General features: G+C 41.9%; 1 protein-coding gene across 1 annotated transcript in view; it reads right to left on the minus strand.

Annotated features, from left to right (window-relative positions):
- Nucleotides 1–14,130, minus strand: part of pdzd8 (PDZ domain containing 8) — a 249,511-nt gene that overhangs the window by 134,439 nt on the left and 100,942 nt on the right. The window contains exon 3 of the mRNA XM_073027847.1: nucleotides 1,427–1,529. Coding sequence (XP_072883948.1) covers nucleotides 1,427–1,529 — 103 coding nt within the window. The remainder of the gene's footprint in view (nucleotides 1–1,426; nucleotides 1,530–14,130) is intronic.

The following is a 14,130-nucleotide window of genomic DNA, read 5'->3' on the forward strand; positions in this document are numbered from 1 at the left end:
CCTCTCTGACAAAAGATATTGAGGAAATGTGGCAATACAGTATGAACTCTCACATTATTCTACTGTGATGAACAGACAATTAACAGGAATTAGGACAAAAATATTACATGCTGTTGTTTGAAATTTGCATTCTAGATTTTGCATTTGCAAGGTTCATGTTGACAATTTTGCAAATGCTTCTAGGATGAAGCTACGAGGGGTGATTGGTAAGTTCATGGCCTGAGGTAGAAGGAGTCAATTTTAGAAAACCTAGCACATTTATTTTTCAACATAGTCCCCTCCTACATTTATACACTTAGTCCAGCAGTCGTGAAGCATATGGATCTTGGACCTCCAGAAAGCGCCCACAGCAGGGGTTATTGATAAGTTTGTGGCCTAAGATAGAAGGAGATGAGTTATTAACTTCAAACTTTCTGCATAATCACTCAAAGAGTTGAACTGCACGTGCGTGTAACGAGAGCTGTATAACTCATCTACAAAGAAGGGATCTGTATGCTCCACGACCGCTGGACTAAGTGTGTAAATGTAGGAGGGGACTATGTTGAAAAATAAATGTGCTAGGTTTTCTAAAATTGACTCCTTCAACCTTAGGCCACAAACTTATCAATCACCCCTTGTATAAATTCCAGGAGTACAAATTTGAGTGCTATTGTTGAAAGCAGAGTAGTTAACTGATGGTAAGCATAAAGACAACAGCACAAAGAGAAGCAAAATACACTGGATATAAAACAGGAAGTTCAGAACTGTCTCAGCTCAGATTAGATGTCCCTCTGTTGACGAAATTTCCTACGGACAAAGCATATATTCACATCACAGGAAATAGCTAAAGACAACTCGTTCAGTGTTCTCAGTAGTTACACTACAATTCACAGTATATAAACTTTCTTAATGGCTGCAATACGTACAGAATGTAGCATGTTATACTGAAATCACACTTGTATGAAGGTGCAGAGTCAGGGATTTCACTTTCATAGTGGGTGGTCTACTGTAGCTGGAGCATCCCATTCTTCGACAGCCTAACCCTGCTTCACAAACCAGCCACAGCACGGCGCAGACACAGCAGCTTCACTACTGTCTCTCTGACCTGACACCCTCCAAAGGGCCTTAAGATGTAAATGTCCTTCTCAATAATCTATGTAAAACATGTCCTCGTTAAGAAATGAGAAAAGAATTAATGAATTTAAACTTTGTAGTTTCTAGAAAAAGCAGTTTTGCTGTGGCTGCTCGTATACAAAATGTTAAAATGTCTGTGTTTTCATAGCTCCTGCAAATATGGATTATTAATACAGTAGGAAGGAAATATACCCAGATTCAGGCTGAGAAAGCCCAACAGCAAAAGCAGTCCCAAGCACACTTAAACAGACAGATGACAATAAATAGAAGTTTCTTTATCATTATAAACTTCAATATTTATAAGCAAAGATACCGTTTTGATGGAGCTTCGAGTCTTCTCTTTCCACAGCTCCTTGCTCAGCTCCAGTGTACAGTGAATGTACTCAGTTCGGTCATACGATCCGAGAATAAATAACCTGAAGAAGAAATATAATTATTACTCCCAAGCCATCACAATATATGCATGACACTGACCATCCTTTACGTGTAATATATCCCAACATAAATAAGCATCGTCTACAATATACAGAACTGCTGTAACACCATTTTACATTTCCACTTATCACAAATATTTTTGTTCTCTGCATTTTTCACAGATCCCACCTTCTCCCCCGTTGAAGATTAACCTGTATCTATTTTTCAGTTCTGATAGACTCACAGACCCAAACTGTAAACTGATTCTCTGACCTGTTGTGTTTTTCCAGCTTTTTCTAGTTTATACGACGTAATTATTGTGCTTTGCTCCAGCTTGTACTCCTCCTTATTCTGGCTTCTCCCCCCCCCTTCCTTTCCCGTCCTGGTGAAGGGTCTCAGCCAGGAATGTTGACTGTTTATTCATTTCCATGGCCTGCTGAGTTCCTCCAGAATCCTGTGTGTGCAGAGTCTCTTGTGTTTCTATTTATTGCACGGATTTTATATTTTGCATAGCCACTGGTAACTGTATAACCATAAGCACCAAACCAGAACTACTGCATATACTGCAAAACCAGGGCAACGTAACTAATGACCACCAAGCTGCATTACCTGTGCCAAGGCAACTGACTTCACCTGGGGTAGAAGGCTAAGAAAGCAGTACCCATCTCACTCACCGCCTCTTTTAGAGTTTCTGACAGCACAAAATACGGCATTCAGCCCATCGAGCCCATGCTAGTTTTCAGTGCATTCCTATTTGCTCTAATCCGATATTTACATTTGCTGATGCCTAATCTCAAATAATAATGAGGCAGCCTACAGGAAAGTTATCTCCCTGACACAGTGGTGTCAAGAAAACAACCTCTCCCTCAATATCGCAAAACAAAGGAGCTGGTTGTGGACTACAGGAGGAATGGAGATGGGCTAATCCCTATTGACATCAATGGAGGGTGAACAGCTTTCAGTTCCTCGACATCCACATCCCTGAGGATCTCACGTGGTCTGTACATGCCGGCTGTGTGGTGGAAAAGGTACAAAAGCATTTCTTTCACCTCAGACGGTTGAAGAAGTTTGGTATGGGCCCCTAAATCCTAAGAATTTTCCACAGGAGCACAATCGAGAGCATTCTGACTGGCTACATCACTGCCTGGTATGGGAACTGTACTTCCTTCAATCGCAGGTCCCTGCAGAGGGTGGTACAGACAGCCCAGCACATCTGTAGATGTGAACTTCCCACTATTTAGGACATTTACAAAGACAGATGTGTAAAAAGGGCCTGAAGGATCACTGGGGACCCGGGTCACCCCAACTACAAACTGTTTCAGCTGCCACCATCTGGGAAACGGTACCACAGCATAAAAGTCAGGATCAACAGGCTCCAGGACAGCTCCTTCCACCAGGCCACCAGACTGGTGGCCATATACTTGTCTAGTAGTCTCTTAAACTTCACTAGTGTATCTGCCTCCACCACTGACTCAGGCAGTGCATTCCATGCACCAACCACTCTCTGTGAAAAACCTTCCTCTAATATCCCCCTTGAACTTCTCTCCCCTTAACTTAAAGCCATGTCCTCTTGTACTGAGCAGTGGTGCCCTGGGGAAGAGGCGCTGGCTGTCCACTCTGTCTGTTCCTCTTAATATCTTGTACACCTCAATCATGTCTCCTCTCATCCTCCTTCTCTCCAAAGAGTAAAGCCCTAGTTCCCTTAATCTTTCATCATAATGCATACTCTCTAAACCAGGCAGCATCCTGGTAAATCACCTCTGTACCCTTTCCAATGCTTCCACATCCTTCCTATAGTGAGGCGACCAGAACTGGACACAGTACTCCAAGTGTGGCCTAACCAGAGTTTTATAGAGCTGCATCATTACATCGCATCTCTTAAACTCTATCCCTCGACTTATGAAAGCTAACACCCCATAAGCTTTCTTAACTACCCTATCTACCTGTGAGGCAACTTTCAATTTTGAAAATCCCGGGAGTTTACCAACGGTGAGGGAATGGTGGAAGTCGGAACACTTGGCACAAATGGCGATGGACACGGACCCAAGTTTACAACGGAGTCAGCATTTCAGTCATTCCCTGCCATCAACCCTTCTTCCCTACAAGCAAATTTATGCTGAAAAACAAAATGCTGCCAAGCAAACAACCCTCACCACTTTCTTCAAACCGGTGTCATCTCCGTTCTGTGAGTCTTCCTTCACCGCTTGCTGTGCTCGATGTCCACCTTATCCATGTAAAGCTGTCCAACACCACAACAACCACTCATCTCCCGGAGCGAACACACCTGCCACTGTTGGTGAGTACTGTACATCCTAGTATGTTAACTTTCTATGATTTATTACATTGAATATTACCTTAAATTGATGAAATATAATACAAATATTGCCTTGTGGTACTGTGTTTGTGTCATATTGGTATGAAAATGTGAATCAATTCCAGATAAAACTTATTTAGGAAGCCCTCTGGAACGCACCCCTAATTTCTCCATTTAAGTAATTATTCACATTATGCGTTGACTGCGAGGAAAGTAATGTAACCCCCGCATATAACGAGGATCGGGTGTACTATTATAAATTACAATTAATTGCATATTTAGAAGGAGACATAATGCAAAGATCTTTACTCTCATGTATATGAAGGATGTAAGTAGTAAAGTCATCTCAATTCAACTCCATTCCTTAGAAATTGATGTTCACTCACATATCCAACAACTCCCCAAATTTGCATGCCACCCAACTTCATTAAAGGGTTTTTTTTTTTAAAGTGGTCAATCAACATGTCTTCAGGACAAGAGAAGAAACTGGAGCACACACGGAAAACGAGCCTGGTCACCGTAAGGACCTGTGCAGGCAGCATCTGGAGTCAGCACTGAACTTGTGTCGTTGGAGCATTGAGCAGGCACTCGCTGTAGTGCCATGCATTGCGGGGTCAGTATGGTCCACGTGATAAATTTAAAAATACAGGACATTAATAAAAACCAGGAGCTCTGGAACATCTTGCACACTGTGATAGTTTAAGTAAACCACCTTTCTATCTGTAGCATTTGTATCTAACCTGAGAAACATAGAAAACCTACAGCACAATACAGGCCCTTCGGCCCACAAAGCTGTGCCGAACATGCCCCTACCTTAGAACTATCTAGGTTTTACCCATAGCCCTCTATTTTTTTAAGATCCAAGTAGCCATCCAGGAGTTTCTTCAAAGACCCTATCTATCGTATCCGCCTCCACCGCCGCCGGCAGCCCATTCCACACACACACCACTCTCTGTGTAAAAAACTTACCCCTGACATCTCCTCTGTGTAACTACTTCCAAACACCTTAAAACTGTGCCCTCTTGTGCTAGCCAATTCAGCCCTGGGAAAAAGCCTCTGACTATCCACACGATCAATGCCTCTCATTATCTTGTACACCTCTATCAGGTCACCTCTCATCCTCTGTTGCTATAAGGAGAAAAGGCCAAGTTCAGTTAACCTATTCTCACAAGGCATGCTTCCCCAATCCAGGCAACACCCTTGTAAATCTCCTCTGCACCCTTTCTATGGTTTCCATGTCCTTCCTGTAGTGAGGCGACCAGAATTGAGCACAGTACTCCAAGTGGGGTCTGACCAGGGTTCTATATAGCTGCAACATTACCTCTCAGCTCTTAAACTCAATCCCACGATTGATGAAGGCCAATACACTGTATGCCTTCCTAACCACAGAGTCAACCTGCGCAGCAGCTTTGAGTGTCCTATGGACTCGGACCTCAAGATCCCTCTGGTCCTCCACACTGCCAAGTGTCTTACCATTAATACTATGTTCTGCCATATTTGATCTGCCAAAATGAACCACCTTACACTTATCTGCATTGAACTCCATCTGCCACTTCTCAGCCCAGTTTTGCATCCTATCAATGTCCCGCTGTAACCTCGGACAGCCCTTCACAGTATCCTCAGCACACCCAACCTTTGTGTCATCAGCAAATTTACAAACCTATCCCTCCATTTCCTCATCTAGGTCATTTATAAAAATCACAAAGAGTAGGAGTCCCAGAACAGATCCCTGAGGCACTCCACTGGTCACCAGCATTAGATCCCTGAGGCACTCCACTGGTCACCAGCTTTAGCGACATTTCCACCCACCACATCACAAGACACACTGCCAGCACACCAACACCGGATGCCCAATGCCACAATGCTCAACCACATTTCCCCCACACCCGAACACCATCATCTTCACAGAGGGAAGCTCCCTATCTTTTTTCAGGGACTCCTTTCATAACTCCAACCACCACGCACTTCCAAATCCACTCTCCACTGCCCGGCTCATGAAGTATCACCAATGACCAAATTAACTAATACCACTCCCTGTCATTAAGGACAACATGGAAGAACAGATGACCCACAGCCCACTTCACCTCCTCCAGTCCATGCTGACCCACAGCCCACTTCCACCTCCTCCAGTCCATACTGACCCACAGCCCACTTCACCTCCTCCAGTCCATACTGACCCACAGCCCACTTCACCTCCTCCAGTCCATACTGACCCACAGCCCACTTCACCTCCTCCAGTCCATACTGACCCACAGCCCACTTCACCTCCTCCAGTCCATGCTGACCCACAGCCCACTTCCACCTCCTCCAATCCATACTGACCCACAGCCCACTTCACCTCCTCCAGTCCATACTGACCCACAGCCCACTTCACCTCCTCCAGTCCATACTGACCCACAGCCCACTTCACCTCCTCCAGTCCATGCTGACCCACAGCCCACTTCACCTCCTCCAGTCCATACTGACCCACAGCCCACTTCACCTCCTCCAATCCATACTGACCCACAGCCCACTTCACCTCCTCCAGTCCATACTGACCCACAGCCCACTTCCAACTCCTCCAGTCCATACTGACCCACAGCCCACTTCACCTCCTTCAGTCCATGCTGACCCACAGCCCACTTCACCTCCTCCAGTCCATACTGACCCACAGCCCACTTCCACCTCCTCCAATCCATACTGACCCACAGCCCACTTCACCTCCTCCAGTCCATGCTGAACCACAGCCCACTTCACCTCCTCCAGTCCATACTGACCCACAGCCCACTTCACCTCCTCCAGTCCATGCTGACCCACAGCCCACTTCACCTCCTCCAGTCCATGCTGAACCACAGCCCACTTCACCTCCTCCAGTCCATGCTGAACCACAGCCCACTTCACCTCCTCCAGTCCATACTGACCCACAGCCCACTTCCACCTCCTCCAGTCCATACTGACCCACAGCCCACTTCCAACTCCTCCAGTCCATACTGACCCACAGCCCACTTCACCTCCTCTAGTCCATACTGACCCACAGCCCACTTCCACCTCCTCCAGTCCATACTGACCCACAGCCCACTTCACCTACTCCAGTCCATACTGACCCACAGCCCACTTCACCTCCTCCAGTCCATACTGACCCACAGCCCACCACCTCTTCCAGTTCATACTGACCCACAGCCCACTTCACCTCCTCCAGTCCAAACTGACCCACAGCCCACTTCACCTACTCCAGTCCATACTGACCCACAGCCCACTTCACCTACTCCAGTCCATACTGACCCACAGCCCACTTCACCTCCTCCAGTCCATACTGACCCACAGCCGACTTCACCTCCTCCAATCCATACTGACCCACAGCCCACTTTCTTCTTCTTGTATTTGCACAGTTTGTTGATTTTTGCACATTGCTTGTTTGTTGGATGCAGTCTTTCATTGATGGTATTAATTTTTTTCTAGATTTATGGGTATGCCTGCAAGTGAATCTCAGTTTTATATGGTGAAATAAGTACTTTGATAATAAATTTACTTCGAGCTTTGTCCTGTTAACACCAATCCCATTTTATTCATCTCCCCCCCCAACATTCTTGGGTGGAGTGAACTCACTGTATCTACATTCAACTCCTTCTTGACTTTTACCCTATCCATTTCCACAGCCTCCCTATTCAGGCTGCATCAGGAAAACTGTGCAGAATTCTCTTCTTCAATAAGGAATCTCCAACAAAAAACATTTGCAATAATGGCGCCAGAATTAAGAGATTCCAATTACTGTGAAGGTCAATGAAAGAATTTATGGATGACCTGACTTTAGAGTTACAAACACAATAGAGAATGTACATATGGGAGAAACCAGGTGCAGAGGGTATGAATGCAAAATGAATACTGATAAACGTGATAGTGAAGTCAGGAGAAATCTCCTTCCAGGGAAAGTGGGTTCAATGTGGCACTTGCTTACACAGGATACACGTAGATATTGAAGGACAGCGTTTAGATACAAGTAGATGAAAGAAGTAAACGCTAGAATGAAGGGGGTGGAGTGGGAAACTCTTCCAGGATATCAAAACGCCAACACAAACCAGTCAGATATGGAGATTTTATAATACATTTTACAGACTAGTCACATACAGAGATTTCTTCAGACACAAGAGAAAATCTGCAGATGCTGGAAATCCGAGCAACACACACAAAATGCTGGAAATCAGCAGGTCAGGCAGCATCTATGGAAAAAAGTACAGTCGATGTTTTGACTGAGACCCTTCAGCAGGACTGGAGAAAAAAATGATGACGAGTAGACTTAAAAGGCTGGAGTGGGGAGGGGGAGAAGCACATGGTGATAGGTGAAACCGGGAAGGGGAAGGATGAAATAAAGAGCTGGGAAGTTGATTGGTGAAAGAGATACAGGGCTAGAGAAGTGGGGTATCTAATATAAGAAAACAGAAGCGAGAGAGGGAACTGGTTGGGGGGGGGGGAGGGGGGAGTCATTACAGGAAGTTCAAAGAAATCAATATTTATGCCATCAGGTTGGAGGTTACCCAGACAGAATATAAGGTGTTGTTTTCATTGTAGATTATACAGACTAGTCAGATAAGGAGATTTTACAGACTAGTCAGATAAGGAGATTTACTGTAGACCTTACAGACTAGTCAGATAAGGAGATTTTACAGACTAGTCAGATAAGGAGATTTTACTGGTAGATTTTACAGACTAGTCAGATAAGGAGATTTTACTGTAGATTTTACAGACCAGTCAGATAAGGAGATTTACTGTAGATTTTACAGACTAGTCAGATAAGGAGATTTTACTGTAGATTTTACAGACTAGTCAGATAAGGAGATTTTACAGACTAGTCAGATAAGGAGATTTTACTGTAGATTTTACAGACTAGTCAGATAAGGAGATTTTACTGTAGATTTTACAGACTAGTCAGATAAGGAGATTTTACAGACTAGTCAGATAAGGAGATTTTACTGTAGATTTTACAGACTAGTCAAATAAGGAGATTTTACTGTAGTTTATACAGACTAGTCAGATAAGGAGATTTTACTGTAGATTATACAGACTAGTCAAATAAGGAGATTTTACTGTAGATTTTACAGACTAGTCAGATAAGGAGATTTTACAGACTAGTCAGATAAGGAGATTTTACAGACTGGTCAAATAAGGAGATTTTACTGTAGATTTTACAGACTAGTCAGATAAGGAGATTTTACAGACTAGTCAGATAAGGAGATTTTACTGTAGATTTTACAGACTAGTCAGATAAGGAGATTTTACAGACTAGTCAGATAAGGAGATTTTACTGTAGATTTTACAGACAGGTCAGATAAGGAGATTTTACTGGTAGATTTTACAGATTAGTCAGATAAGGAGATTTTACTGTAGATTTTACAGACTAGTCAGATAAGGAGATTTTACTGTAGATTTTACAGACTAGTCAGATAAGGAGATTTTACAGACTAGTCAGATAAGGAGATTTTACAGACTAGTCAGATAAGGAGATTTTACTGTAGATTTTACAGACTAGTCAGATAAGGAGATTTTACTGTAGATTTTACAGACTAGTCAAATAAGGAGATTTTACTGTAGTTTATACAGACTAGTCAGATAAGGAGATTTTACTGTAGATTTTACAGACTAGTCAGATAAGGAGATTTTACAGACTAGTCAGATAAGGAGATTTTACTGTAGATTTTACAGACTAGTCAGATAAGGAGATTTTACAGACTAGTCAGATAAGGAGATTTTACTGTAGATTTTACAGACAGGTCAGATAAGGAGATTTTACTGGTAGATTTTACAGATTAGTCAGATAAGGAGATTTTACTGTAGATTTTACAGACTAGTCAGATAAGGAGATTTTACTGTAGATTTTACAGACTAGTCAGATAAGGAGATTTTACAGACTAGTCAGATAAGGAGATTTTACAGACTAGTCAGATAAGGAGATTTTACTGTAGATTTTACAGACTAGTCAGATAAGGAGATTTTACTGTAGATTTTACAGACTAGTCAAATAAGGAGATTTTACTGTAGTTTATACAGACTAGTCAGATAAGGAGATTTTACTGTAGATTATACAGACTAGTCAAATAAGGAGATTTTACTGTAGATTTTACAGACTAGTCAGATAAGGAGATTTTACAGACTAGTCAGATAAGGAGATTTTACAGACTAGTCAGATAAGGAGATTTTACAGACTAGTCAGATAAGGAGATTTTACTGTAGATTTTACAGATTAGTCAGATAAGGAGATTTTACTGTAGATTTTACAGACTAGACAGATAAGGAAATTTTACAGACTAGTCAGATAAGGAGATTTTACAGACTAGTCAGATAAGGAGATTTTACTGTAGATTTTACAGACTAGTCAGATAAGGAGATTTTACTGTAGATTTTACAGACTAGTCAGATAAGGAGATTTTACAGACTAGTCAGATAAGGAGATTTTACTGTAGATTTTACAGACTACTCAGATAAGGAGATTTTACTGTAGATTTTACAGACTAGTCAGATAAGGAGATTTTACAGACTAGTCAGATAAGGAGATTTTACAGACTACTCAGATAAGGAGATTTTACTGTAGATTTTACAGACTAGTCAGATAAGGAGATTTTACTGCAGATTTTACAGACTAGTCAGATAAGGAGATTTTACTGTAGATTTTACAGACTAGTCCGATAAGGAGATTTTACTGTAGATTTTACAGACTAGTTAGATACAGAAATGTCATTGTACTGCTGCATTCTGTTATTCCATATAATATAAAGAGAAAAGGAAGGAAGTCAATTATATTCATTACATAAATGTAAAACAAATTTTAAAAGGAGTAGCCAGGAAGGAAATAAAATTAATTCAATCATCAAAATGATATAGGATAGACAACATCACAGAACTGGTAATGGATATTAAGTACAGAGGAGAAACAGACGGACATTTAAATAAAGTTATGCTGAAAGCATTGCAGTGAGTTTCCGCTGCCGCCTTCTGGCCATTTCGAGGATAGCAGATGAATACTGTCGTCTATAGACGTACATCACATAGACAGCTGGAATGTAACAGTCATGGTCGAGTCCTACCAACGGAGGGCCTCAAATGCCCTCTAGTGGATCAATGGCATTCAAGAAAGATCACTTCAAAATTGTTTAATGTGATTTCCAGTACACAAATGTAATGGAGAACATAATAATAGTAAACCTGCATTAATGCAGAATAATTCCAATAATTTGACACCCTGATGCTGGAATGGCAAAATATCTGGCCAGTTGAATGTAATTTGTTTCATGGCCCAACAGACTTCAATTCACTTTGTTGAAGTGAGCATAAGGAGAGTGTGGAAAATGGAGACCTGGTGAGTTTATATGGATCAATGGGAATCGACAGCTGAGAATTGAAAGGGAGTATGGGGGGGTGGAGGAGGCCCTGGTGAGTTGAAAAGTGTATGGACACAGAGCCCTGGTGTAGGAAAGTACAGCGATAGAGCGTGGTGAGTCTGATGTGCCAGGAGAGAAGTCAAGGATGTTCCTTTAGTGCAGTGTTCAGGAGGAATTTCTAGAGTCAATGGGTGGTGAATCTGTGGAATTCATTGACACAAGTGGCTGTAGACACCAAGTCACTAAGTAAACTTAAAGGAGAGGTTGACAGGTTCTAAATTAACAAGGTTCCAAAGGTTAAGGGGAGAAGGAAGGAGAATGGGGTTGAGAGGGAAATTAAATTAGCCATGATGGAATGGCAGAGCAGGCGCGATGGTCAAATCAGAATCAGGTTTATTATCACCGGCATGTGTCGTGAAATTTGTTAACTCAGCAGCAGCAGTTCAATGCAATACATAATACAGAAGAAAAATAACAAAATAAAACAATAAAAAATAAATCAATCAATTACAGTATACATATATTGAATAGATTAAAAATTGTGCAAATAACAGAAATACTAGATATTAAAAAGTGAGGTAGTGTCCAAGGGTTCAATGTCCTTTTAGGAATCGGATGGCAGAGGGGAAGAAGCTGTTCCTGAATCGCTGAGTGTGTGCCTTCAGGCTTCTGTAGCTCCTACCTGATGGTAACAGTGAGAAAAGGACATGCCCTGGGTGCTGGAGGTTCTTAATAATGGATGCTGCCTTTCTGAGACACTGCTCTCTGAAGATATCCTGGGTAATTTGTAGGCTCATGCCCAAGACGGAACTGACTAAATTTACAACCTTCTGCAACTTCTTTCAGTCCTGTGCAGTAGCCCCTCCATACCAGACAGTGATGCAGCCTGTCAGAATGCTCTCCATGGTACAACTATAGAAGTTTTTGAGTGTTTTTGTTGACATACCAAATCTCTTCAAACTCCTAATTAAGTATAGCCACTGTCTTGTCTCCTTTATAACTACATCGATATGTTGGGACTGGGTTAGATCCTCAGAGATCTTGATACCCAGGAACTTGAAGCTGCTCACTCTCTCCATTTCTGATCCCTCTATGAGGATTGGTATGTGCTTCATCGTCTTACCCTTCCTGAAGTCCACAATCACAATCCTGCTCCTATGTTTTATTCCAAACCATTAGATTTGCAAACAATGAGAATGCTGATATTCAGGGTTTTACTGTTACTTGGCTTCACTGTGAATCTTAATTGTGCGATCAGAGGATCATTTTCCAGGTGCTCGAGACTACCAATTGAAAAAATTAAATGGAATTGACAGGGAAAAATCCTTGAAACACACACAAATGCTGGAGGAACTCAGCAGGCCAGGCAGCATCTATGGAAAAGAATAAACAGTCGATATTTAGGGCTGAGACCCTTTGTCAGGATTTTGTGTGTGTTGCTTGGATTTACAGCATCTCCAGATTTTCTCTTGCTTGTGATGGGTCAAAATTATCACTGGCATTGTTTAGGGAAAGCTTCTTGTAGTATTTGAATAAGACCATAAGACATAGGAACAGAATTAGGCCATCTGGCCCATCGAGTCTGCTCCGCCATTCAATCATGGCTGATCTTTTTTACTGTCTTCTCTTCAACCCCAGTTCCCGGCCTTCTCCACGTAACCTTTGATGCCGTGTCCAATCAAGAATCTTATAAAAATCTTATAAAAACACACAAAGGACATCAGATCCTGTTCCTCACCTTCATTCTCCCACTTTCTTAGGTACAAGATCTAAAACACTTTTCACTGCACACTGCTGTGCAGCAGATTGTCTCAATCCTTTAAAAATTTGTAATAAATTACCTTAAGCAATGTTTCTCTAAATTAAGCTTTCATCACCTAGATTAGATTTAGAGGCTGCCTGAAGATAATATTTGATTGATGTCCCTTCCATTTAATGTTCTAAGTAAATTTATTATCAAAGAGCATATATGCCACCATACACAACCGTGAGATTTACTTCTTGTGGACATTGAGAGTAAATAGAAGATACACATTAGAATCAATGAAAGATTGTACTCAACAGGACCGACAGCAACCAATCTGCAAATACAAGAGACAAAAACTGAGCAAATACAAAAAAAAATAGATATGCAATAAATATCAAGAAGGTGAGATGAAGAATCCTTAAAAATGAATCCATAGGTGACCTAGGAATAATGGTGCATAGTTCCTTGAAGGTGGAATCTCGTGTGGATAGGGTGGTGAAGAAAGCTTTTGGTATGCTGGCCTTTATAAATCAGAGCATTGAGTATAGGAGTTGGGATGTAATGTTAAAATTGTACAAGGCATTGGTGAGGCCAAATTTGGAGTGTTGTGTACAGTTCTGGTCACCGAATTATAGGAAAGATGTCAACAAAATAGAAGGAGTACAGAGAATATTTACTAGAATGTTACCTGGGTTTCAGCACCTAAGTTACAGGGAAAGGTTGAACAAGTTAGGTCTTTATTCTTTGGAGCGTAGAAGGTTGAGGGGGGACTTGATAGAGGTATTTAAAATTATGAGGGGGATAGATAGAGTTGACGTGGATAGGCTTTTTCCATTGAGAGTAGAGGAGATTCAAACAAGAGGACATGAGTTGAGAGTTAGGGGGCAAAAGTTTAGGGGTAACACAAGGGGGAATTTCTTTACTCAGAGAGTGGTAGCTATGTGGAACGAGCTTCCAGTAGAAGTGGTAGAGGCAGGTTCGATACTGTCATTTAGAGTAAAATCGGATAGGTATATGGACAGGAAAGGAATGGAGGGTTATGGGTTGAGTGCAGGTCAGTGGGTCTAGGTGAGAGTAACCGTTCGGCACCAACTAGAAGGGCCGAGATGGCCTGTTTCCGTGCTGTAATTGTTATATGGTTATATGGTTGTGGGAACAGTTCAATGATGGGGCCAGTAATCCTCAATATTTTT

This window comes from Hemitrygon akajei, chromosome 23 (assembly GCF_048418815.1).
Source record: "Hemitrygon akajei chromosome 23, sHemAka1.3, whole genome shotgun sequence".
Taxonomy (NCBI): Eukaryota; Metazoa; Chordata; class Chondrichthyes; order Myliobatiformes; family Dasyatidae; genus Hemitrygon; species Hemitrygon akajei.